Here is a 27,271-nt window from a genome sequence, read left to right on the forward strand (position 1 = left end):
AGGCGGGGGGGAGGTGGGTGGGGGGAAGGCGGCTCCGCACACCCAAGATGGCGGCGGTGGAGCTGGAGTGGGTGCCCGAGACGCTCTATAACACGGCGATCTCGGCCGTGGTGGATAGTTACGGGCGGGCCCGGCGCCGGGACATCCGCTCGCTGCCCGAGAACATCCAGTTCGATGTGTACTACAAGGTACGTGGGAGGCGGCGGGGGACCGAGCGAGGCCGGGCCCGGCCGGGCCTGGGGGAGAGGGAAGGAGAAGCGGAGGAGGAGGAGGGAGGGAAGGTCCGCTCCCGGCCTGCCCCAGGCCTCTCCCCGGGGGGCTCGGGGGTGAGGGGGCTCCGGGCCTTGCCCGCCGGCGCCGAATAGGGCCCGAAGGCCGGGCCGGGAGAGTCAGGGCCTGTGTGGGGCCGCCCGGGCTGCGGCTGGAGAAGAGAAGGCTCCGGGGGGAGGCTCGGGCAGGGCCGGGGGCCTGCGGCTTCCCCTCGCTCCGCTCCTGGCCTCCACGGAACGGCCGGGGCCGCGGGGAGGGCGGCGGGGGGAGCCCCGCTGGGCAGGACGCGGAGAAGGGGCCTGTCCTTGGGGGCCGTGGGGTGAGGGCCCGGGCCCGGGGGAGGATGCTTCCTCGCCTTGGGAGCTGGAGAACGGGTAGGGGCAGGATAAGACCAAGCTATCTGTGTTGGAATATTTTTTTTCTCTTTTCTCCTCTTTTTTTTCTTATTTTTAAATGTATTGGATAAGGTAATGTCAGTGGTAGAAGGAGCGGAGTTTGCCATGCTCGTGTACCTTTAATGATCTGGTAGGAACCAGATGAAAATAATTGATACTCATTTGACAATATAGTTTATTAGCCTTAAATAATTCTTTCATGAAAGGGCTGTTTTTTATTCAGCTGCCTCTAAAATATCCACAGTTAGAGTAAAAGATACACTGAGATGGTCCATTAATTTCTATTGTCCACTAAGTAGGCATTTCATCCATGTACAGGGACGGCTGGAAATGAGCATTCGTCAGGAGAGAAACAATGTGTAAAAAAACCCAAAACACCTAAGATGGGGGATAACCCTTCTTCCTTTGCCAGTAAATTTTTAAAAGATCTAGGATGTGCTAAACAAAGTAATTCTTTAGACAAATCTTTATGAACCGGGGGTTGTGGCCCATCACACATATAGGGAGAGTGTTTACAAGGAAGGCTGATCTTCACTAGAGGCAGGGAAATTGTTTCTACAGCATTGAAACAGGCATGTATATTTTCTGTATACTGGCTATTATTTGTCTGTCTTATGTGCTGAGAAATACAGAAACCCCTTTACCACATATGAGCATGCTCGCAGATAATGATGTGGTTGACATATGGCAATTGTCAGATAAAGACTAAAGATAAGGAACTAACAATGTGGAAGAATATTTTGTGGTTTATTTTTAACTATTAGTAGGTATGACTGTTGACAAATTTTCTTGGCATTGCCTGTCCTGATGTTTGTCCAGATGAAAGGATGGTACTCTGTGGCTTTTAAAAGTATAAAAAACAAACCTTCTTGTAATGGTAGAAATATCCAAGTATCAATTATTCCCAGACTGTTTAAGAACTCATCTGTAGGTGAGCTTAATAGATCATTGACTTCTTATCCTTTTATTAGCACTCTTCAGTGGTTGCATTGAATCAGATTCATATGGAGTTGTTCCATAATGAAAAAGAACCAGGAGTATATCTGACTTCTGAAGAGACTTTCTAATCTGTTTGTTCCACTTGTGTACGTTGGTATGTCATCTTGTTGGGCAGAAGATGTACCTGTCCTCAAATAATGTTCCTGCTGTACTAATCGCTAGCCAGTGTAACTTTTGTTAATCACTGTAATTTGCATTGCTCTCTCTATTATTTCTGTATTTTACAACAGGACGATCTTTGATAATCTGAAATGTGAGGTGCACCTCTATTCCTCTTACGAATACACATCTATGAGATATCCACATACAGAATAAATAAAACTAGGCCACACGGTGCAGTGAGTGCTTTGCCATTGCTGCCAATGGTAGGCTGGTCTTCCATGTCTTCACTAGTTGTTTGGGTTCTTTTTATATCTTTTCTGTGGAGGAGAACCTGTGCTCTTTATCAGTCACATTCAAATTAGCTTATCTGTAAATGTAACTAAACCCTGGATAGGATGCTGAGAGGAAATCTGTAGCCCTTACTATATGTTCTATATGCAGAGATGTCTGCTTGCAAGGAGTGCCTCAAAGCCTGGCCCAGATTACAAACCTTTTGGAACAGTGTTGGTGTTTTTCTATGCACTGTACAACACTTAGTAACTGATTCTTGCTTTCTGTGTTAGGTTGGCTACAGCAATACAAATGCCATAGCTGAAATAGGTTGGAATGAGGACAGCATCACACCTTTGGACAGTCCTCTCATGTTGTGTATAGTGCTTGTTTTACTGCTTTGGTTCTGGATACAGTTATTTTCAAAATCACATGGATATTAAATACCATTTCAGGTTGGTGAGCTATATTGGATACATCTGACCGTCAAGTTCTTTGAAGCATAATTTCTAAAATCGCTAATGGTCTTTAAGACAAATTGAAGACTTCTAAACCTTTGTTCTGGCTATGTGGTGGTGGTTGTTGCTGCTGTGCTGAGGGGTGTCAGTTGTTAGTATCATATGGAATAGGACTTGTTCTTCAAAGACAGCTGAGGAAAAGTGTGTAATTGTATGAAAATACTTGCATTTAGACCTCGAAAATTATTATTAAATGATTATTAAAAGGAAGAAATATGTTGCCAGTCTTTCACATCTAACTTGTAAGTAATAGTTTGTTATCCAGGTATTAACCATGGTTTGTGATGTTGGAGAACCTGCCGCTGATTTTGCAAAAAATAAAAGGTAGTATCGGTCAGATTTTATTTTGGCACACAGATGTGAATTGGCTCTGGCCGTGCAGAACTTTTTGTTGTCGTATTTATTGGTATGAACACTCAAACTTAACATTTGCCAACCTGTTCATGTTGATTCAGAAGACACAGGTAGCTGCAGTACTGTTACAACAGCGTGGATAGCCAATTGCTATTATTTAAAAGGGAGGAAAATGCTAGCAGAGTGTCTTGCTCTTTATTGTTTCCCCAGGGTACTCTCTAATCCAGTGTTTGGCTTTATTGTCATAATATATTGCCTTTATTTCCCATTCTGTAACAAATCCAATTACTTTTAATTCTACATATTCCAGAATTGTTAACTTCTAGGACATGCCTTATAAACCTGCACATTTGCAGTTAACAATGAGGACTCAAACCTGGGATAGTTGCGGAATGTTCTTTGTTGTGGACTCGGTAAGAAATGGGTTCTGGTGCAAGGTGACAGAAACAGGCAGGCTGCTCATATTAATCATATTTATCTTTCTGTAGTATTCTTAAACAAAGACTAAAGCTTAAAAAAAGGCAATATCAAATAATCATGATTGTAGTAAAACAACAAACCTGTACTTGTCCAGCAGGGCGTTACTGGATTCTTTTCAAGTGACATTTGACTTTTCCTTGCAACCATTAGAAAAATAATTGAGACAGAGCAGAATGCTTGTAAGAATATCCTGGAAATCTTCAAGTCTACCTTTGTGCTAAAAAAAAAATTATATAAATGTCTTATTAATCACAGACGTATTTTGAAGAGCTTGATAAGTATTGTTACAAGTAACACCTGCATCTGGGGAAAGAAAAAGTGCAAACATATCATATTCTGTTTCCTTTGTGTCTTTGCCAGGTTTATGTATATCCTGGTTGTGTTGTTTCCTAGTAAAACTAGTCAGGTTCTCTTTCTTGGTTTTTTGGGGGGAGGAAGAGAGAGTGTGTCTAGTTTTTAGAAGGCAAAGAAAGAAATATGCTGGATCTCAGTCGAAATAGGACTTGCCTGGCAGGTAGGCAGCACTTGCAAATGCCAAAATTCTGTATTAAAAAGTAGGTGACAATAAACTGTATTAAAACTGCAATAAACTGTAAGGCCTCAAAAAAAAAAAAGCCCCAAACCCACAAAATAAGGAAAATCAAATTATTGTATTTTGTAGTTTACTGGGGAGAGGGTAGTGTTTTGGGGGAACGAGTCCATGTAAAGACCTGAGTTTGTGTTGACAGAAATCAGAGATTGAACTATCTAGTCCGGTGACTGTTCAGTTAGTGTCTTATATAGAATTCAGTTCTTTCTCCCATGCCTCAGCTTTATATACTATTATGCATAATTATCTCATTTCTTTGATTCTCATGGTGCTTTTGAAGAGAAACTGCTTCATTAGTTGTAGTGTTCCCTATTGTAGGTATTTGTTGCAGTTGCACACTGGCAGGCTGATCTTGAACTTGTGTTGGCTAACAAGGAGTTTCATCCAGTGTTCATTTTCCTTTTGGAATGTCTTTTCTGGATTGTGTGGTTTTTTTATGTTGATTTTTCTTGAAAACCATTTGAGTCCAATGTTCTTCGAATCTTTTCTGATGAGATCATTAACCACAGGAACAATTGGAGATGACATTAATTTGATTTAGCTAGTTAGTCCACACCTGTAACCTTTAGTAATTGCACTATGCTAACTCATCTTGCGTTACAATTTTTAGGCAAAATCCAAAAGGTTATATCATGCTTTCTCTTTGAAGTGGTGGATAAAATTTTGAAGCGCTCCTACCTTGATGTGAATCCAAATACCAGATTTTGAGTTCAGATCCTGATAGCTCCGACTAATAATGAGTGTAGCTGCAGTATCATGTCTCCTCACTGTGTTCTAATCCAAAAAAGAACAAGCATGGCTAATAAAAGCTTTTCTATCGCATCTAGGTATCCTTTGAAGCAAACAAAATTAATAAACAGGAATTTGCTGACTGTTCACAACAAGCAATAGAACATCCGTTCTCTGCATTGCAGTAGAGATTGTTTTTACTGATGGAGAATTTTTATAAGCATAATTTCTAGAAGATTATAATAAAACTAGCTTGTCTCAAGGCTTCAGTCTCCTGGGTATTTGCTGAGAGGGAGGAGGATAAACTACCGATGAAATGAAGTGTAGCTGTGCTGCTTTAGTCCTGAGCTTTTCTGACCAGAGTACAAACAAGGTCATAAGCAAGCAATGTGTGAGGGAGGCAAAAAATCCCAGAGCAAATGGGTCACGTTTTGTAGGATTTTTGCTGTGACAGATCCGTGGGACTTCACAAAGACTTAATTACATTCATGCTGTTGTATTTTTGGGGATCAGAAATTAAATATATGTGTGGGGAACGATCATGATTTCCGCGTGTGTGCGCACACACACGTACAACGACTCTGATCATCTGGTTATAGACTTCAAGTAGCACATGCAGTCGGCCTTTGCTGCTTGAATTAAATCATATCCCTGTATTGCCCCCTTCTCCAGTTAAAGCCTCACAGTGAAGAAGAATCATCACTTCATGAGTTTCGTCCAGTTACTATTACTTTGTTTTAACACATGCCTTATTTCTGTAGTCTAAATTTAGATTAGAACTGAACTATCTTTCCTTGTTATGTCTTTACTGGTTTGAAACTTCTTGCCTTTGCTGATCATTCTTCTAACTCATATTACTCGGTTTGCTTTTTTTTGAACCTCTTAACTGTGGAGCACGTTTTCTAATCCTGATGTGCTCTAGTTTCCCCATTTTTCTCAGTATCCTTGTTGAATCTCAGACATTAGAATTTGTAATTCAGATTCGTAATTCAGGTCACATTATGAACAGAGGTTCAGCTCCTGCTGAAACCATATTTCCTATTTCCACTTCATTTCCTTTGTACTGATTTAACTTTAAAGCAAACTGGGTTTCCCCTTTTACTGCTGCGGAGAATCATACGTGTGTGTGGCTGTAAGGCTCAGACTTCGTATCCCTTGTGCTGGACTCTGTGTAGATGTGAAATAAAAAACTTTGCTGATATGGTAGAGAAGGCAGAGTGAGTGGGAAGATGTGAAGAAGTGTGCTGTGTGTGAAAGCAGTAGGTTCCAAAAGTTGTCGCTGAAGTTAGACTTATTCGATAAGGTTTGGGTGGTTTTTCTTGGTTATTTATTTGATTGAGGTTCTCACCGATCAGCCTGGTAATTGGCAGTATGTTTTCAAAGAAGAGCTGTGAAGTTTGCTCTTTTTTTATGCCCTAAACAATACCCAATCGAACTAGTGCTTGTCCAGAGGCTTTGTAGATAGTTTTGAAACTGATTTAAAAGAATTCAAGGTACCTAAATTTATAACTGATTATTTTCTGAGGCTGTTCCCCCCCACACCCCATCTATAATGAGTCATTTGTCAACAGATTGATTTGGTGCACTGTTGACTCTCAGGAAACATTTCCCTTCCCTGTTAAGTAGGGAAGGAAGATTGTGGTTACAGCCAAACTTGTTTCCCAAATACTGATACTTGTTTATTAAGTATGCAGTCCTTCCCAAATTTGGCATGATATTCCACATTACATTATTAGACATTACTAAACATGCTGGGGAGCTCCTTGGAATTGTTTGTATCTTTAATTCTTACTGAAATATCCATATTAATTTTTCAGTCCTCTTCCAAACTGGAGCAGTAGGAGCATACTTTTCAAATTGCGTATGCTACAATTCCTCTTCTAGAGGGTCCTTTTACAACTGGTTAGAATTAATCTCCAGCTGCTTTAAAAAATGATTTTTTCATTTTTATTTTTTTTCATTAGGTTTAGAAAGTCTTTTCTCTTGTGCCTTTACACAGTGAAACAGCCCAGAATGCTGGTGATACAAATACTGTGTAGCTTTTTCTCTTGTATTATGGCTTTGCTTTTGCTAGCAGTTTAACGTATCTTTGTCTTTATTTTCAGGGGTTTGCTAGGAAGCAGTTAGAGCCCAGTTTAATTTATCTAGAGGGAGAAATCTGACAAGAACTTTAATAGAATTACATGTATATGATGATATAATAGATAAGTTATAAGTTAATGTTATTAATGTGTTTAATTGGGGACACCACTACATGCAGCTTTTGAATGTTTAGGTGGATGTGTTAGGAGTTTAATATTAAGTCTTAGATCCTGAGGGAGGATCATGGTGGTTTTCTCACAGCTGTGCAACACAGTTTGATTGTGCATGTGTATAATAACACACCTTTATACTGAACTTCTGCCTTGGCTCCTGTCTTCAGAGCCAGAATTAACGTGTCGCTGTGAGCTGATGAAGTTGGAAGTCCTATTGTAGGCTTTTAGTCATTTTTCCATTGTTAAAAAAAAATAAATCGCTGTTAAGCTCCAAATAGGTTAAGTTTGTGTCTAAAAGACATTTGTTTCTTAAGAAAAGAATAGTTCCTCAGAAGTCCAAACCTCTGCCATTCTTGTTGGGGCATGTTTTTCTTGAATCACTATTTTGTTTTGGGGTTTGTGTTATGTAGCAAGGCTTGTGGTCAGGAATTTTGTCTCTCTGGAGCTTTAACAAGAGAACCATTTCTTCAGTCCTCGCAACTGCTTCTCAATGGACAAATGAGCGTTACTGAATCTCCTGGAATTGCTTCACAGTTTGACGTATACTCACTATTTCCATGTCAAATTTTGTTTGAAAATATTGCTGTAACAGCTACAACAGTTTCAAGAGACTTCAAGCTGAGTTAGTTCCTTAAAAATGTTTGCCAGTATGTCGAGGGAAGGGGTGAATAGTGTGGTAAACGTCCCAAGGATACTGTATTTCTGGTTATACCAGTAAAAAATAGGTTGGGGTTTTTTGCATGCCAGAACAGTGCAAATGTGAAGCTTTGAATTGGGCTAGGAGATGTGCAGAGAGCAGGCTTGGACCTTTGGGCTGTAAGCCCAATTTTACATGTGTCTGAAATAATTGATATATCAAAATTGAGGGGGCAGTTTGGGACCTCCCCCCTCCTTCCCACCCAACCAGGGCATTGATTCATTAGCAATGTAAGAATCACATGTAACAGTGGGCATATTACAAGATGTGTTTATGTAACCTCATAAATATATTAATTTTAAAAAGTCATACTACAGTAGTTGCTAAACTGGTAACGGAGTAATCTCTGGGATTTTTAGTTAGCAAGGGGATGAGAGGAAGTGATAATGTACTTGATTGAAAACCTAATTGTTAAATGTGTGATAGTACTTTTGATTGTGTTAAATCCTGGTAAAATAGCTTATGTCTTAGTTTCTTCCAGAAATGATCTCATCGATTATTGGTAAGATGTCCACCTTCAGTTTTGAATGGAATACTAGGCAAGATCTAATCACCTTTTTTTTGATAGCAGAAAATACATTTTAGGTTTTATAGAACAGTTACCATTAGGCAGCTGTGTTGAAGAAAATGAGCATGCTTAACCATGACTGTGGTTTTTAAATACACCAGACTGGATATTCTTTCATTGCCAGGGAGAATATAGCTTCAGAAGAAACTCCAGTCCCTTTGAAGTACAGGGGCATGGCACTGTGTTATCTGACGAGTAATTCTGCATGCAAACTTGCACTGTTTTTTAAAGAGAGTTTCTTCCCCCCCCCCCCCGCAAAATAGATGACTAAAAGGAAAACATTAATTTCTGGCAACTGACATTATTAGGTCAAAGTATTTTTGAAGGTTTTTTTGTAGATTCTGTTGTTAAAATAACAAACTTGCTGTGCTGTAGAATCAGTGTCATGTGCTTTTATAAGAAGAGTTGACCAAAACTAAATTTTTGGCTGGAGGAGATGGTTCTCACATGCTTTGTTTTGAATACTAATTCATCTGCTTCCAATGTTTGTGGAGAAAAAGGTGAACCAGACATAAGATGCTTATCAATAAAAATTTTTAAAGAAATTATTAAAACTGAGAGGAATATTAACGTTTTCATTAAATCAGGGTTTGTAATGGAACATCTCTAAATAATATGTTCTCTCGGCATTGCTTTTGTTTACGTAGTAAGTGTAGCTGTCCTCCTCCTGACAGAGCTCCTCATAGCTGTAAAACAGCTCAGACAGCACAGAGGGCTGCGCTCTAGGTACGACCATGCCCGGCCCGGCCAGCGTATGTTTGAGCATCTCCACATGGGGACTGGAAATTGGGGTTTTCTGAACAACCGCTGAGAGTGGAACACAGCAGTGCTCTACCTGCGTGCTCATGACGGCGTGAAACTTGGGTGTGTCACCTGGTTTGTGTCTGCTGGTGACCCGTAGTTTTTGGATCCACGTGTCACGTAGCACAGGTACCGCAGAAGAGCAGGAATGGATCTTGCAGGGCCCGTGTCAAAGGGTGCAGCTTCTCAAGAGACGTGCCCGCGAGACACGAGCTACTGGCTTCTCCCTTTTTCCCCATGGAGTTACTGCCTCACAGAAAGATTTCTTGTTTTTTAATAAAAAAAGTGCATGTGTGTGGTTTTTAGTTTTGTTGTTGCTTTTTTTTTTTTTTCCCCTAGAACACCTAAAATAAGGAACGGTTGTACTGCAGCAGTCCTGTGTGATCCAGCACGGTGCCTCTAGCAGAGGCTGGCGAGTGCGCAGTGGTGCTTCCTTAGGTTACACCCCCCTATTTCAGTCATTTGTGGTGCAGGGGCTTCGAGATACCAGCAATTAATAGCCTGCAGTGGATTTTTTTGACGTATATTTGTACAGTCACTTCTGTACCTATGTAAATTCTCAGTATTTATAGCATAATGTGGCAGATAGTTCCGCAACTAAACTATGCGTTGCATAAAGAACTGTCTCCGTGGTGGTTTTTTTAATGAACAAGTCAACTGATATATTTGCTTATCTGCAGACACAAATCAGTTTGGGCATAAAACTGGCTATTGTTTTTAACAAATGCATGAACAGATTCACTTGAGTTTTCCCACTTACTCATGCAGGAATTATTTGTGTAAGCTCAGGTATTAATGGGGGTAGGGCTCATGCCTGGCTTTAGCTCTGGCTATTGGCAAGTCACCCCTTACAGAACTTGTGGGTTTGGGGTTTATTTATCTATGTTTTTGTATAATATAAAATGTATTTGCAGTGCTGTATGCTAGATTCAGTGTCATTTAAAAAATGTTTTCAAAACATTTGGTATCAAAGAAGCTATTAATTGTAATTTTTTGTGAACTGGAGGACTTTTTTGGTTTTGTCTTGGCTTTCTAGCTTCGGTGTCGCAGCATTCTATGATGCGGGTGGACATAGTAGACACTTGAAAATACATTTGTGGATAAAAGCAGCTTGAAACTGCCTACAGAGCTCCCATAGCTTGTGCGCTCAGTTTTTAAACACTAAAGTTGTGCTCCTCTGTGGAGATCATGGAACTGTTACTTCTTAGTCTGCTGTATTTCAATACTTTGAAGTCTAGATTTCATCATAAGTCATCTTTACTATTAAGCTAAAATTCCCAGAAGAACTCAGATTTTAAAATATATTTGTACTTTTCTTTCAGCTTTACCAACAGGGCCGCTTATGCCAGCTGGGTAGTGAATTTTGTGAACTAGAAGTTTTTGCAAAGGTGCTACGAGCTTTAGATAAAAGGTAAGTATGTTAATACAGCGATAATTGTCACTTCAGCTCTTACCTCTTGACCCAGGTTTTGAATTTGGAAGTTGTCTCTAATTTTCTTGGTCTTACTAGCCCATCTAAGAACCGTAAGAATATCTCATTAGACTTACAGATGAACTTCTAAGGCGTTAGGATGTGTCTTTCTCTCTGTCTTAAAAAATAAAGCAATCAGAACTTCTGTGTACATGCACCAAGTCATCTGTGGTACTTGGCTTCCAAAGTGCTTTCTTTGTTTCCACTTTGCCGTGGTTTAACCCCGGCAGGCAGCGAAGCACCACACAGCCACTCGCTCACCCACCCGCCCAGGGGGCTGGGGGAGAGAACTGGAAGGGTAAAACTGTGGAAACTTGTGGGTTGACATAAAGACCATTTAGTAATTAAAAAAAAAAAAAAAAGAGGAAAAAGACAACAACAAAGAGAGAAGGGGGGGAAAAGCCCGAACAAGAAAAACAAGTGATACAAAAAACTCCAATTGCTCACCACCAAGAGATCAATGCCCAGCCAGTCCCTGAGCAGCAGCAGTCGGACGATCTGTTTCTTGCTGTTGTAGCAAATCCTAAGTGAAGGGTTATCAAGCTGATAGGATCTCCCCAGTTTAAAAAGCTTTCCTGTCATTAAATATTCCCATTTGTGGTGTTACACTCAGAAGCTGTTTTTTTTTTTTTTAAACCAGATTCTTTAACTGGAATAAGCTTTGAGTCTTTAGACATACCTCCCTCCCATCGTGTGTGTGTGTGTGATGTTAATGGGTTCGTCACTGCTCATTTATCTGCAATTTCTGTGGGAGTTGTGGGGTGAGGGTGGATTTGAGGCTTCCCTCCCCTCTAAGTTTTAGCTGAAAATGTCATTTTTCCAGTTTTCATGTTGTGTGGGTAGCTTGTGTTTTGCTTACACTGGAGGGTGTCCTTGTTAAGAACTTTGTGTATGCTCGCTTTATTTGTTGGATGATCCAACAACTGTAATCCATTAGCCTTGAGACTGACAATTATGCTTGTACTTATCTGGTTTTGGTTTGAGAGAGGGTTGGAGTTACTTCTCTGAATCACTACTCATTTGAATTCATGGCACTCAAGAGCCAACTGACTGCAGTGTTTTAAAAACTTCATGTGTAATCAAATCCTGTTTTCTTTTGTTTCAGACATCTGCTTCATCACTGTTTTCAGGCTTTGATGGACCATGGAGTAAAAGTTGCTTCTGTACTGGCCTATTCTTTCAGTAGACGGTGCTCCTACATAGCAGAATCCGATTCTGCTGTAAAAGAAAAAGCAATCCAGATTGGTTTTGTTTTAGGTAACTGGTGATGATAGGCTGTTTAAAGTATGATACTTTCTTTCATGCAAGCTTCAGTTAAGCCCATGCTAGTGTTTTTTTCATGTTAAGGTCTATGATTCCTTTCTAAAGAACGTGTGTTTTTTGGAATGTAGTTTTTAGAAAACTACTTGGTGTCTTAAGAAAAATATATTGGATTTTAATATCTAAGAATGTAGAGGCTTATCTTTGCTATTTCAGATGTTTTTGATTTAAAATTTGTTAGCAGATGTGATGGTTAACATCAAGGCTTTGCGTAATTTTAGTATTGGTAAGTATTTAGGAAAACTATGCAATACCAAAAAGTCATCCTCAGCTGAAGGGAAGTTCTTCTACTCTTGTATTTCATCCTTTTCACTTCAGGACTGGAGGGTTTAACCATGACAGGATTCCCGTGTGTAGTATGCAGTTCTGTGAAATAAGTAGTCTTCTTAAAAGACTTGAGCAAACCTTTTTTCTCTTACAAAGGTGTTTTGCTGTTCAAATTTCCATTTGTTCTTGATTTTTTTTCCAGGTGGATTCCTATCAGATGCAGGCTGGTACAGTGATGCTGAGAAGGTATTTCTTTCCTGCCTTCAGTTATGCACCCTTCATGATGAAATCCTTCACTGGTTTCGTGCCGTAGAATGTTGTGTAAGGTGAGCTCGCCTTAATTCCTGCCTGTCCTCCTCTGAATCCACCTGAATGTGTTACCAACTGCCTTGGAGCCATCGAGCTTCAGATGCTCCCTTAGTGTTCTGCTGCACCAAAACACTTTCCTGGCTAGAGCTGAACATCGGGAGGTGCTTGCTTTACACTGATCTCTGGCTCTTCAACTTGTAAACTGGCAGCACAATTCATTGGGAAAGAACCACCATTTTGCCTTTCTGCATAATAGATCACAGGGAACAGGTGCTGCACAGTAAGAGGGGTCCAGCGTCTTGGGTTTTTCAAGGGTTTTTGTACGTGAAGGAATGCTGCATGTTGGTGTTCGCTGAAATTATATTTACTGCAAGAAGAATTTCCCAAATCCAACTACAAATGATATAAATACAGTTGAGCAGAAATAAAAGGAAAACCCCTTTCCTGATTCCGGATCCAATGAGTTCTCTTGCTCCATGCTGAGCTACTTAACCATGTGATTAGGTAAATATCCAAATGTCCAATTCTTATGGACACTTTCAGCCACAGCTTAAACGTTTGGAAAAGAAATTTTGCTTTTAGGAGGCATTTGGGTTTTGTACCTGCCTTGTTTGTCAGGGCCTGTAGTGGGGTCTATTGAGATTCCCATTCCATTCACAGAGGCCTCAGAGATGACTGCTTTTAGTTTTTAGTTGCTCTGCTCTTACATCTGTGTACCTGGGTGTGTTGTTTTTGGTGGTGGTGCCATGACTGACCTCTTTTGTGTTGCTGCAGGTATGCACTCAAATATCTGTGCTAGTGAGCGTAGTTAAAATAGGATTTTTTTTCTTTTTAGCTGCTGTAATGAATAACAAAGTATGGACTGTATTTATCTGAACATAGGGCAAAACTTGTTTTGGAAAACTGCTCCAAAAAAACCCTGCATCTTGTTTATGGTTGGACAAATAGGAAGAGTAAATAGGCTTTGCCAGTAGCTGCTTATTTTCTGTGCTGAGCAGGGGGCCATGGCAACAGTTGCTGCTCTGCCTTGTTCTGCCCTGCCAGCTACCGCTGCCTTTCATTCCAGAAATGAGGTGGTGCCAGGAGAAGACTGGGCACACATACACCTTCCTAGAACTGGGGAATGATGGATGTTTTACCACTGGTAGTACTTGGTCTTCTGCCTTCCAATTAATCTAAAAAAAGTTTCCTGGTTGTATTGGGCCATTTGGCAAGCTGGAGAAGTTGCCTTAAAAATAAACTCCCTTCCCTTCTCCAAATAGAAAAAAAGGTAAAGAAAGGGGGGAAAAAAGTTAACTCACTCTGTTGGACAACAGCGTGCAGTCCATGTAGTTGTAGAAAAATTTTAATTTTGTGCTAGAAAAAAACATCCTTTGTTAGAATGAACTCTTCTGAACTGGAGATGTTAATTCTGTTTGGGTAGACGCAGCCGTTGTTCTGCAGGAAAAGCTGTTGGCCTGTGGGTAACGTGAAGTCCCTTTGGGCAGCACTGAACGGGGAGACACTGCTTCATGTTCAGGCATCTCCCAGACAATCAAGTAACAGCATTGTTTATTTGGAAATGTATCAGAATTTGAAACACTTTCCGAAGTGCTAAGTAGGTAAAATCTGAACATCTTTTTGTGGGAGAGGGCAGTGATTACACTCGCTTCACAGTCATGAGGCAGTAAGATAAACTTTTCATTGTTACCATCTGATCCCTGCTGTTGAATAGCTTGTTCTTTCCACTGGGCTTAGGTGCAGTTTTAAGATAAAGAATTTAAGTCCAGCTTTTGAAAATACGACATATGCTTAAAAAGTGACTGCTCTTATTCTAAAAGCTAGAAAGTCTAATCTCTGGGAGTTTAATTAATACATTGCATTATTACCAGAATGCAGTTCAAAAACATGTAAAGTTTTGTGTTATTTAAACAGAATTTGGTGTTTCTTTTTACTAGGGATAGTAAACTATACGGAGGAACTTGAGAAAATGGGAAGATTTGAGATTTCTGCAAGCTTGTTTCTACTTCCCTGCACATGTTGTTCTCCTGGTTTGCGCTCTCTCATTATGTATTTGTGCCTTATTTAACGTATAATACAAATACATGGATCTCCCACTTCAGTGTTTCACATTTTGCTGATTCTTGGGTCTTTTTCTGATGTTTTTAGACTTCCTAAGCTGCTGTAACACTGTTTGCTACGTTTGTATGCTCTTAGAGAATGATTTTGTTTGGGGGGTGTGGGGAGAGCTATTCCCCAAAAGCTATTATTGCAGACATCAAAGACAACTCATAGCTATTAGCGTAAATGTCCTAAGGCATTTTTTCTTCCTCTTGGCTTTATCTTCTAAAATTCCTTTGGATTAATAAAGGATTTTTTTGTTACTCAAAACCGGATCACATAAACTCCGCTTATCCTAGGGGATTGGGTTAGGTTTAGCTTGGTTTTTTGGTTGATTTCTTTGTTTTTAGACGCTATCACTGAAGCATCCAGATAGTGGATATTATCTTCCCCAGGCGCTTATCTAAATTGCAGTACCATCCCCACTGGCTGATACCATTCCATGGGATTTGGGCTTCGTATTTTTGATGTTGTGTAGCAGCTCCCAGTTGAATGGTGTAGGCAAAGCAGTTTCCCTCTTTAGGGAAACTAATTGCTTAGCTCTTCTCTCTGGTTTCTTTACAATTCCTGTCTCTTGCTGCTTGAATGTTAGGTAGTTTGCTGCTGCCTGTGACCAAGAACACAATGCACTTCCACATCGTGTTTAGTTCTCAGACCTTATTTAAGGAAAAATATGGTTGTTGCTCTTTTCTTTCTGTTCTTGAGCCATGTGGCTGTGCTTCTCATTGGAAAGCTGGTGTTTGTTTACGTAGCTTGTTTCAGGGTTTTGAAGGTCTTTTCTTTTGATGTTCCCTTTGTGTGGCTAATACACATCTGCTGCGTGCTCGCCTGCCGCTCCCTTCTTGTGAAAATGTGAACTTTTATTTCCTTTCTTGTTAGTGGTTGAGTTTGATGATCCATTTCAATAGGAAAGCATAGGAAGGGGCTATGTTAGAGGCAGGCTGAATTTAGAGGGCAACCTTAGACGTATTGTTGGAGGAGGAATGGCTACAGGAACTTAAATCTCTACTCAGAGTAAGCGGTAGCAGGAAACGGGTTTAGAGAAGAGAAGCATTTGATCAAAACCCTCACTGTTCCTTCCTCCCCCCTTAACAGTTTATTGGAAGGTCTGTGATGCTGTGTTGTAAACAGTATAAAATGCTGTACATTAGCTCACGTTTTCAGAGTTTCAGCCTCTTTACGATGCAGCGTTACATTCTGCTGCGCTTCACTTTGTACACTTCTCTTCCTGGGTTATGTCGTCCTCCCGATGGGCAAAGGCTTGCCTGGTGTTTTTCAATCTCTTACTCACTGTCTAATAACAGATTTCCAGGAGGGACACAATGGAGGTTAATTTACCAAAATTTCATGTGTGCTAAATGGCAGGCCTTCGCAAGAGAGCAGGAACAGCTGTCTCTCCTTAGCCTGCAATAGCTGGGAATACAGTTCTGCCCTTTAGGCTTGGAAGATGATAACACACACATTTCTAATGTACCTCTTTAAAGTAAATAAGCATCAGCCTACACCAACGAAAAAAATTCTTTACTTTTGTTTTAAATAAATGCCAGAAGCTGAAATTGTTACTTCTCTAGAGAAACAAGAGTGTGTTTCAATAGTGCTGTGCTTTGTCTGCATTTGGCTGTTGTTTCACGAAGCTTCTGTTAATCCTTCAGATGGAAAAGCAGTGGGTTAGGAGGTGGGGCAAGGCGGGGGGAGAGGTTTTTTTAGAGTTGTTGTGAACTGGGTCAACAAAACAGTCAGTGCTGGATATCACGTGGAACGGATGGGGTTGAATCTCTTGTGAAGACACCCCCTAAACCCCCAAAACAAAAACTGCCCACTTGTGAAGCGCTGTGCTGCTTAAGGTTTGAGGGAAAAAGTGCAGAGATGCATGGAAACTAGCTACGTTTGTGCTTATTCAGTGCCTCTTTCAGTTTGCCATCCTTTGGAAAGGAGGTAGAAGGGATTTAATGCTGTATATTACAGGGGTTTGGAAATGGAATTTTATCAGTGCTGAGAAGAATGGTGTGGTGGCTCTGTGGTTTATTTTTCATAAAATCCAAAGTGGTTGAAGCATTGGATATGTCACACTACATCAATATGTAAAATCATTTGACATCTCCAACAGTAAAACTTCTTGCCGTGCAAGAGACAAAGCGTGGTGTACTGAAACAATAATCTGTAAATAGTTCTTCTGTGTTACTGAACCCAGACAGAGCAATTTTGTTGGGATGACAGCCCAGTTCTATTGTAAGTGTAATACCAAATTGCAGATCCGTGGTGTATATTGAAATGGTTTATTCAGGCACCATTTAGAAGATCTCTTTACATCTTCCTAAGGTTGCTGCACGTTCGAAACGGTAACTGTAAATATCACTTGGGAGAAGAAACATTCAAACTCGCTCAGTCTTACATGGACAAACTGGCAAAGCACGGTCAGCAAGCGAACAAAGCAGCGCTCTACGGGGAGCTGTGTGCACTGCTCTTTGCCAAGAGCCACTATGATGAGGTGAGTGGGATTTGGGGTTTGTTTTTCTTCAGAAAACTGCTTATGAAATCTGCTAGGACATTCCGTGACTGGCTCGTTATTCATGTTCCCTTTCTAGCTCCAGTTCTGATCTCTTTTGGTACACGTGTGACAGTACCAGAGGCATACTTGATTTATTGACTTTTCTTTTTGTGTGTTGTTCTGAGTTAGTCTATGAGCTCTTAATGGTACTTTGACCAACGTTAAGAAATGATGTGTGAGAGGGAGCCAACACATGCTACCAATCTGTAAAGGAAATATTATAAAAAGCTTACTGTAATAGGTAAAAATGAATAGTGGAACGTAGGTAGCAATTCTTTGCACTTCTTTTATAAAAAACAGTGGCTTAAGTGTAACTGCTGTATAAACTGTGGTTTTGCTTTAGCTCCTAAGTAGACTGACCAGGAAGCTGCCCTACGCAACAGGAATTACGAGGATTACTTGAAGATTAAAACCCCCTCTTTTGTCTGTAAAAGATAATACAGTTGTTGTAATAATACAGAACTTAAGCTAGTATAAAATACTTACACATTCACTATTAACCTTAAGATGGCTTTTAGGTCTGCCTTAAGACTTAGCTGGACAAGTTTTATTACACATAAGCAATTAAATAGAATTTTTAAAATTTTGTAATGTGAACGGCCAGTTTATTTTTCAGAAGCAAGTAATATATTTCTTAACGTTGCAACGTGGTGAAGTTCTAGCTTCATTCTGTTGGTAACTCTTTGTTCAACAGGCTTATAAATGGTGTATAGAAGCTATGAAGGAGATCACAGTTGGCCTGCCTGTAAAAGTAGTAGTGGATGTTTTACGACAAGCTTCAAAGGTGAATTTAAAATCTTCCATGTTTGTTTTGTAACTACATTGCTACCAAGAATGGGTGAGCATGGGTAGTACCTCCAGAATACTTGGGTAACCAGGTCCATTTCATGAGCCTTATGGCACGTTACTTGTGTTTAAGTTGTCCACCTTAGTCTCAGACCTGTGAGGGGTTTAGTTTTTTCCTTCTTCCCGAAACGGAGTTACAGCTGTTCAAATGGAGATCATGACAAAGTAAACCTGGGAGCATTCTGTAAAAAGGTTTGATCTAGACTAGGTACAGTACTAGCCCTGGAGGTATTCACGGCAGAATAAAATACAGGTTTCATGATGTTATCTGTGAACCTTTTCTTAAATAACTGAGAAGTCCTTTAGCAACCATGATGATATTTTGAAATTAAAAATAGTAATTGGCAGTTGGGCCAGTATCTGGAGGAGATGAGTTGTGAGTACACACCTTTTCATAAAGCTTCATTTTGACCTGTTTAGGCTTGTGTTGTAAAACGGGAATTCAAGAAGGCTGAACAGCTGATAAAACATGCAGTATACCTTGCCCGGTAAGTAGCATTCCAAAAAAAACCCCCTTTTACAATTCTGCTTAACTTGCCTCAATTTTGTAATATAAGTATGTTTCTCCAGGGAGCATTTTGGAGCCAAGCACCCCAAATACTCTGACACGCTACTAGACTATGGATTTTACTTGCTCAACGTAGACAACATATGCCAGTCTGTCGCCATCTACCAGGTATGCGGCAGGGCTAAGTGTCTTCACTTCCTCTTGAAACTCTGATTTTAATACTGAAACTCATACAGTTAATTTGTAGAGATCGGTAATAGTTGATTTAATTACTGCAATGCTTGTTTTAAAAACAAACCAACCAAAAACAACCCTGCTGGTTTTTTCTTCCCCCCCTACTCTTAAGTGGCTTTTATATATTTACTGCCTCAAGTATGTAGGTAGAGGCCTACAGAATTTCAGACTCAGTTGATTTTTTTTTTTTCCACTTTTTAACAGTGAGAGGTTCATTAGGTTTTTTTTTCCTGTGTTAACTGATGATATGGTATTCTCATAACTCTTTCAGACAGCTCTTGATATCCGGCAGTCAGTATTTGGAGGGAAAAACATACATGTAGCTACAGCTCATGAAGACTTGGCGTACTCCTCATATGTTCACCAGTACAGCTCTGGAAAATTCGACAATGCACTGTGAGTACAATTGTTTGAGGTACTGGCAGCAAAAGTTGAACTGTAAATGGAGAAAAATGCTGTTCAATGATACAGACTTTCCAATTAGAATTTAAATGCATCTGTTTATTGCATTAATGTTTCCAACATTTTATCAGTCAGCTGCTAACCTATGTATCTATATCTTGAATTTTTTTATTAAACTTCAGATTCCACGCTGAACGTGCTATTGGCATTATAACTCACATTCTCCCAGAAGACCATCTCCTCTTGGCATCTTCAAAGAGAGTTAAAGGTAGTACCTTAACGGCGTTACTGGCACAGTTTGAAATCGGTCATTCAGATACGTTTATCCTGTGCCCTAACAGAGGCAACGTAACTTGAGGCATTTTTTTCAAATGGAGATCACTCCAGAATATTTGTAGTCCTCAGTGTTCTCTGTCGACATGCTGTAAAATACAGAAAAACTTACTTAAAACTTAGCTGGAAGACTTTTTTTGGGGGGGAAGGGGGGAGCGGTAAAAATACAGAATATAAAAATTATATTGGGAGCTTGATTCTGGCCGTACCCATTCGAAAACAGTTTGTAATAACCACAAACCCTGATGAGATGTCTCCTGAGACGTTCTGCCTCAATCCTTCCTGCTGCCTACAGCTGACACCTCTGTCTGGAACACAGTAACACTGGTTTTTCTCTCCTGCACTCAGCACTTATCCTGGAGGAGATTGCGATAGACTGTCACAACAAGGAGACTGAGCAGAGGTTACTTCAAGAAGCTCATGACTTACATCTGTCCTCGCTCCAGTTAGCTAAAAAAGCCTTCGGGGAATTTAATGTACAAACAGCAAAACACTATGGCAACCTGGGGAGACTGTATCAGTCCATGAGAAAGTTTAAGGTAAGATTATATTGATGTAAAGGTCTTGATTTAAAGTCTGCAAGACATCTAGAAGTCTGTCACAACAAACAATGATTTTCAATGTCCATAATTTGTAACTTCAGTTGGTAATTTTATGGTGCTTTATAACTCATCTCTCCAAAGTTTTGTGCAAAAATAACCCGTGAAGATGCGTGACGCCTTCAGAGACAGGGTGACAGCGGCTTTAATGAGTGAAAAAATGATACTCTTTGCTGATCCACTTAAGAATTTGGAGAACTTGATTTGGTTTTGGTTTTCTTACTTTTTGCCTCTTAAAAAATACTACAGGCTATTTAGCCATTACATAATTATATTTCTTTATTTCTTTTCTATTCTTTCCTAATTTGTTATTTCTTCTTATTTCTTTATTTCCTCTGAATTATGTCCCTTTTTTTCCTCTTTTTATGACATGGTGAGTGGTGTCTGACTGACCTCTGTGAATTTGATCCTCACAGGAAGCAGAAGAAATGCACATCAAGGCAATTCAGATTAAGGAGCAGCTTCTAGGTCAAGAAGATTATGAAGTTGCCCTGTCAGTGGGTCATCTAGCTTCTCTCTATAACTATGATATGAATCAATATGAAAATGCTGAAAAGCTTTATTTGAGATCCATAGCAATTGGTAGGTGATTCTTACAACGTGTGACTCCAGAGCAGTGTTAATACTGCTATTATTAAAAAGCGTATTAAAGTTTTTAGTGAAGAACTTAATGAAATGCAAGATGTTTATTGTGTATGTGGTTTCAATTTAAATATAATGCTTTTTCTTGAATGTGCTCCCAGGGACTGAATGCTGGAATTGTATTATTTTCAGGGATCCATCAGAATTCACACTTGAGAGCATCTGGAAACTGGCTCATTAAAAGCTTGGGTGTTAGTCTTTAGATTACATTTTTGGAGTTGTGGCTTGAACTTAAGTGCGGAATGTACTTAAATTTTGGAAGAAATAGAAAACTATTGTGCCTGTCAGCCTAACAGTGCTCTCATTAAATATTTTTCTTGCCCATTATCATTTGCAGTGAACTTAAAATTCCAAACCAAATGCATCTTTGGGCCGTGCTGTAGCTCAGTTCTGAGACAGAGGATCTTACTTGATACAGTCACCATGTACAGTGCGTTACAGAAAAACTTACAATTTTAAAGTAGAAAACTGAAAAAACTTCACTGTTTAAATCGAATTTGGGAAGCAAAATGCCTGCCTTTTGATATGACTGGTGACTTTTTGTGCGTGTAAAGCTATAGTAGAATTAATGATCTGATTGTAGAGTCCCTGAGGACAAGTTACAGTACCCTTAAAGCAGAAGGTAGGTAGAATTCAAACCATCATCCAGGAAGCTTGTGTGTTGCTCGTGTCCTTAGTTTACGTAACAAAAATGTGATATTTTGCCATAACAAAAAGGTTCCTGTCGTTGGTAAAAATGGCATGAGAAATAAGATGCAGATCTGCATGGATTACCTTTTAATTTTGTTTTCTTTGGGATTTCCTTTAGGAAAGAAGCTTTTTGGCGAAGGATACAGTGGACTTGAATACGATTACAGAGGTCTCATTAAACTGTACAATTCCATTGGCAATTACGAGAAAGTTTTTGAATACCACAATATTTTGGCCAATTGGAACCGGTTGCGGGATCGGCAGTTCTCGGTTACAGATGCTCTGGAGGACGTAAGCACCAGCCCTCAATCCACTGAAGAAGTGGTCCAGTCTTTTCTGATGTCTCAGAACATTGATGGACAGAGTAGCTAAGAACTTGGTCAATTAACCAGTTACAGTTTTTTCCCCCAGGTTACAGGGGGAAAAGTCATACTGTGAAATCTAAACCATGTAGTTCTCTGGGGGCTGGAATTTGCATTGAAACACTGGTCCAGTCTACTGAAGAGTGCCCATACGGATGAATGTGTGTTAAATTCTTATCAGCATGTGTATGGCATGTTTAGTTCGGCTCACATTTTTAACGGTATTCCCGAAAAATCCCTTCTGTCTTCTTTCAAAAGAAGCTACTTTGCAGAAAGTCTGCAAGAAAACCTTAAATAAAACTGTTTGAGTTCAAAAGAGTTGCATTCTTATTATGAATGGAAGGTTTCATCAAGAGCTTTCTTCTGAGCTATAGAAGAATAAGTGCTGTACTATAAGAAGTTACACGAGAAAGGTCGCTCTACTGTATGCATTGTAGCAAAGCTAATCGTAATGATCAAGAAAAGGGAGGATGCCCTAGCCTTGGCTGCTGCCTTATGGAGAAAAGTGGCAAAGAACCACTTTGGAGAGCAACATACCCTGTGAGAACCACGACAGGTTGTTAAGCGAGTAACCACCGTATGTTGTTGTTGTTAATACCCTGAACTGGACCAGTGTTCGTCTGTAGGCGATAGAAGACCAGTAGACCAGCAGCCTTAGCGCTCTTTGGTACCAACCGAGAGTGCTGATCTGAACAGGACCAGGAAAACCACAAGTGGACCAGCCTGCTAGAAACAGTTTTTGGACCAGTGGCTTTAATTTAATATTTCTGCCCCTGCATTCACTTTTACAGTAGAATTATTTCATTTAGATGTATGATCAGTGCAAAATTATATTCATGTAATAGATACAAAACTAGGAAGTGAACGTTCTTTAGCGGTTGCGATGGCATGTCTTTACCTAGTAAGCTTATACAATTATTAATGTCAATGCCACAAGCGAAGACTAGAAACGCTTAACTATTTGCTGCAGCCATCTCTTTTTCCTTTTTGAATGGGCTTACTCTAATAATTGAGGCAGTAACTTGTTTATACCAGTTAATAGTTTTGTATTACAATCCAGTTCAATTTTATGTTTCTGGAGAACACAACTTATTGTACAGTTTGCAGGGGTCAGCGGAAAATGCCAAAAAGCACAACAGGTCTTTTTTTTGTGATGCTTCATTTCTACATTAAACAATAGTACAACCAGAAACTGATTCCTTTATATTAATTTAAAAAGCAGAAGTCAGCTGTAAAGCTCCTTTCATAATGCCTGTCTCACTAGCTTGTCTTAATTTTTCTTCTGTTGGGGGGGCTGCTTGGTTGTGTGGGTTTTTTTGGTTTGGGTGTTGTTTTTGCTTTTGTGTTTTGGTTTAATTTTTTTTTAACGTTGAGGTAATACTCATCAGAAAGTCTGTGTAACATAGCAAACTAGGAACAACTCACTGCTGTTACCTCAGTTCTTCTTATAGCAGCACAACTGGTGCTCCGAGTGTTAGGATTCTGTCAGTTTGGGGTTTTCTCCCTTTCCCCCCCGCTGTTTTCAGGGGTTTAACTTGGCCATGGAAGGTCAGTCCAAGCGGAGGCTCGGTGAGCATGGTTCTGTGGGACTTGGACTGTGGTTCAGGGTCTGGTTTTTAATCTGTCTGTGAAGTTTAGGGCAGGGGAAGCTGCTTGTTGGTCTTCAAGGAGTACGGAGAAGAAGTAGGAATTTCAGACATGACTTTCAGCTTAATGGCTCTTTCAAGAACTGAAGTTTTACAGGCCAATAGTTCATATACTGGTGCCTTCAAGTAGATTTCTGGGGGAAAGGCTGAATAATGCCAACTTTGAAATGCAGTTATGTAATTAGTGAATGCAGGTTTAATGATTGCATACTTGGAATATCTTCACTGATGTGAAAAGAAGTATTTGCATAAAAACCCCCCCGTGGCATTAAGATTTAGACTGCAGTATATCCTCAATGGCTGTTCACTGAAAATCCAACTTAAAATTATGTGTGGATTTAAAGTCTTATTTATAGCAATTTTTGTTTATGACTGCAAGCAAATTCAGCCATCTACAAAGCAAAACATTTTTATCCCTGAATGCCTATACAGCAGGGCACTGATGAATTATAAAAGTTCTTAGGAATTCTTTTCATAAGTACTGTTAAAACTACTTAAAATTAAATGAAGTACATAACACTCGTGTCAGAACTTGGGCAGGGAAGGTGTGCTTAAACTTGTCCTAAAGAAGCTGTGTCATTTCTGTACTGCAGAAGCGTTTAAAAGCTTCAAACTTGGGTGTGTGGATTTAACTCAGATTGTCTGGAGCTTGTGTATCTGCTCAGGGTTTCCAGTCTTGGGTCTCCAGTTCCTGCTTTTGCCTGAGGAATCTCACAGATCTCAAGGTTTTGTGTTTGGGACGCGGTGTGGTTTTGATCCCAGCGTTAGTGGTCTGTGTGACCCACCACTGGTTTGTGTCTGTGTTTCACACTTTGCCTTCCGGCTCGGGCAGGTCAGGGAACCATCAGCTTCTGTCTGACAGCCAAATGCAGGTGTTCAGCTTGTTTAATCGGTGGCTCGCTTCTCAAATCTTGCTGGATGGATGTACTTTTATTTCCTAAAGCTGCTTCACCAGCACGTTAAATAATCCAGTGCGTTGGCTTCTCTGGAAGGGATTAAGGTCCTAAAAGTCACCCAGAATTCCTTTGGATAATGGATTTTGGTCAAGAAATGTGACTTGGCCAGGAGTAGCTGCCGTGCTCCTGGTGGGACTGCTCGTGTGCTGCTCGTGGGACTGAATTAGAGCCTGACGACTCTCAGGTTGAACTTCTTGTAGCATCCCTGCGCCTCCAGTCCTGCCGTGGCACGTAAATTCGGGAGAAAGGGACGCTGTGGCCGATGGCTGAGGCTGGTAAAGCAGAGGAGGTTTGAACAACTCTGCAGCCGCCTACAGAACGCTCTGCTGCCCGCCTGCATGCCGTAGCTTGGAGCCTTCCCCTAATGCTGTCCTTGCTGTGGATGTGGTACTTATTCTCCATTTAATAACATAAACCTGACCTTTTGAGTTCTTGGTTCTGCATCTCCGGGATTGAGCTCTTGGAAGATGCCCGTGTTGGCATCTGGAGCCTAGTTGCAACGTGGCGTTAGGCGTTAATTACTGTTACTGCCTCTGCTCGTACGGCTTGTTGGTATTTTTGAGGAAGTAAGAGTCCCACGGATGACTTCAGAGGAAAGTAAATGACTTGTCCCTCCGTTCCGCTGTGGTTGGAGTAGATCTTGGAGTATTACTTGGATAGTCCATGACTTCTGCACCGGGCAGGGCTAGAGGAGCAGTGGGGTCGATCCCCTACGTTCTCCATACGTGTTCTCTGTGGTTTTCCAGTGTGGAACTTGCCCCGTGCGGACCCTGCACCTCCCTGTCCCCGCTGAGAGGCAGGACCGGGGAGTCCCCTCCCATCCCAGTGCAGGTTTTCCATCCGCGTCGGGAGGCGGGTGCTGGGGACGGGGCTGTCCGTTGGCCTCGCGCTCTGGGAGGGCTCGTGGCCCTCGTGACCCGAGTAGCCACTGTGAAACCCGAGAGGAAGTTAATTAATTATTGGCATTTTATAGAGGCACAAGGCACCCACCGCTCGCTGAGCGGGTGCTGGTGGGTGCTGGCATTAGAGGGGGAGACCCGTGAGTGGAAATCCAGTGGAAGGCATCTGCCAGTTTTTCTTGAAGGTAAGTCATTTAATCACACTGGAGTAATTGGATGCCAGTGGTGAGGACAAGGGTCACCTTAAAATGATTTTAATTATTTTTTAAATTAAACCCTTAATGTTTTATTTTCAGCAGAACGTTGTTTGATTCAATAATTTGTGTCCTATTTTACGTGAACACTGCAGTGAGTAAAGAGAGGGAGGAAGGCGATGGCAGGATTCCTCCACTGTTCTTGGGACCGGGGCTGTTGGGGGTGACTTGTTAGGGAAGGGCAGAAGTACACCAAGATTTTGAGCTGACAAAAGGGGAAGGGACAAGTTGCAGAAAGAGATTTGAAAATAAATAAATCCCTTAGCTGCTCGAAGTAAAACAACTAGTGACTCTTTGGCCCCAAACAGTTGTTTGGTCACTTTTATAGCGTGATATTAATGACAACCAGGAAGCGTCTGCCTGGGTGTCCTTGTCTCCATGTGCGCTCCTTACTCTGTAGCGATACCTTCTGGTTAAGACTTTTTTTTTTTTCTTTTTGCACACAGTTTTTGTTAAATAATTTTGAAGGGTTTGTGTTGTTGAATTCTAACTTATTAGGACAACGATGTTCTTTTGTAACTTTAAAAATGAAGTTTTCCTTTAAATGTGCTGCAGTCTGAAATTTGCTAAAGGTGCCATTGCGCTGCTTCTCATGGTACAAAAAATGCGCATTTGACTTGATTTCCTTTTTATAGTCCTACGTATTGGTAGAGTACAACAAGGAAAATGCATCGTGCCTAAAACATGATTGAAGGTATTGACAAAAACTTTACTTGATTTGTGTGGATCGGATTTGACTTCGCAGGCTAGCAGCAAATCAGGTGGGGGAGGTGTTGCTGTTACCAGCCTTTAAACAGAGATCCTTCCCTCTGCTGCCTGTGCAGAAAACCTTGTTTTAGCTAAAGGTTGTTGTTACCCTTTTTTCCTTTTGTTTTGTAACAAGAAAATTACTGACCAAATGTTGGTTGCAAATCTGACTCTCCGTGGTGGGCGTCTCCACGTTTGACACGACCGGCCTGTTGCACGTTGTGTTTCTTGGCCTCGCGAGGATTTCTGTGAGAAGCGGGGAAGAAATTTCCTTTACCTAGAAATAAATTAAACTACGTACGAAACATTGGCGGCACTGGTAATGCTTTTGTCCCTACATCTCAGGACTGTTTTAGGCAGTGAAACAGGTTTCCCTTCAGTGATATAAAGGTGCGTGCTCTAGGGTCTTGTTTAACAATATTTCATTGCAATCCTAGGTATCTATAGCATGAGTGGCCTTAGTGAGTTTGTTGAAGTGCACATTTTTTTTTTTCAGAAGTAAATTTTAAGATGAAAAAGATATATACTATATAAATATATAGAGATATTTAGAAACTTGGTTTGTGGTGCACAAGTTCAGTGTTGGATCGCTAAATAATTGTCGCAGGTACCATATGTGTAACTTTTTTCTTTTATGTATATTCCTTTATGGGAAGCGATGTTGCCATGGTAACTACAACTTTACAATTTCTTTACTACTTAATGATGTGAATGAACTCTACATTTTATTGAATATTACCAGGTTCAGTACTATTTTTATACTTTATTGAACTACAGGGGATTTTAATTTAATAGCATTTTAAAAAAGATGTTGCTTGAACTGTATAACTGTATAAATTGAACTACTTACACAAAACCCACCTCTAAACCAGATTCTCTACCTGTAGTGCCACATTCATTTATATGAGAGTATCTTGATCATTACTAGACTTTGAAGACCACCCTACTTGTCGTGTCAAGACTAACGTTTCGTATCCTACTTCTCACAGACTGCAGTGCCCGACATTATTTGTAACCATCAAACCATACTATGTTTGTAACCAGCATTGTGATATTCTGTAATTGTATTGCTAAAATGAAATATTGACCTAATAAATATAGTGTTCCCGCA

The 27,271-nt window shown here is 40.4% G+C and overlaps 1 protein-coding gene across 1 annotated transcript; it reads left to right on the forward strand.

The window, feature by feature from the left end:
* The first annotated feature begins 10 nt into the window (after window positions 1–10).
* Window positions 11–27,271, forward strand: APPBP2 (amyloid beta precursor protein binding protein 2). The gene is made up of 13 exons (XM_074845798.1): window positions 11–188; window positions 10,350–10,438; window positions 11,604–11,755; window positions 12,288–12,411; window positions 16,814–16,982; window positions 17,737–17,826; window positions 18,309–18,376; window positions 18,459–18,564; window positions 18,902–19,026; window positions 19,215–19,300; window positions 19,714–19,904; window positions 20,381–20,546; window positions 21,415–27,271. Exons 1-13 carry the CDS (start codon window positions 48–50, stop codon window positions 21,666–21,668), a joined length of 1,761 nt encoding a protein of 586 aa, XP_074701899.1. The 5' UTR covers window positions 11–47; the 3' UTR covers window positions 21,669–27,271.

Source organism: Strix aluco, chromosome 19, assembly GCF_031877795.1.
Source record: "Strix aluco isolate bStrAlu1 chromosome 19, bStrAlu1.hap1, whole genome shotgun sequence".
NCBI lineage: Eukaryota > Metazoa > Chordata > Aves > Strigiformes > Strigidae > Strix > Strix aluco.

Bases quoted from the DNA above. Each gene is read 5' to 3' on its own strand.
- APPBP2 (XM_074845798.1), top strand. From the start codon at position 48: ATGGCGGCGGTGGAGCTGGAGTGGGTGCCCGAGACGCTCTATAACACG. The intron at 17,827-18,308 runs GTGAATTTAAAA...TGACCTGTTTAG, and splicing joins TTTTACGACAAGCTTCAAAG to GCTTGTGTTGTAAAACGGGA. The intron at 19,027-19,214 runs GTGAGTACAATT...ATTAAACTTCAG, and splicing joins GGAAAATTCGACAATGCACT to ATTCCACGCTGAACGTGCTA.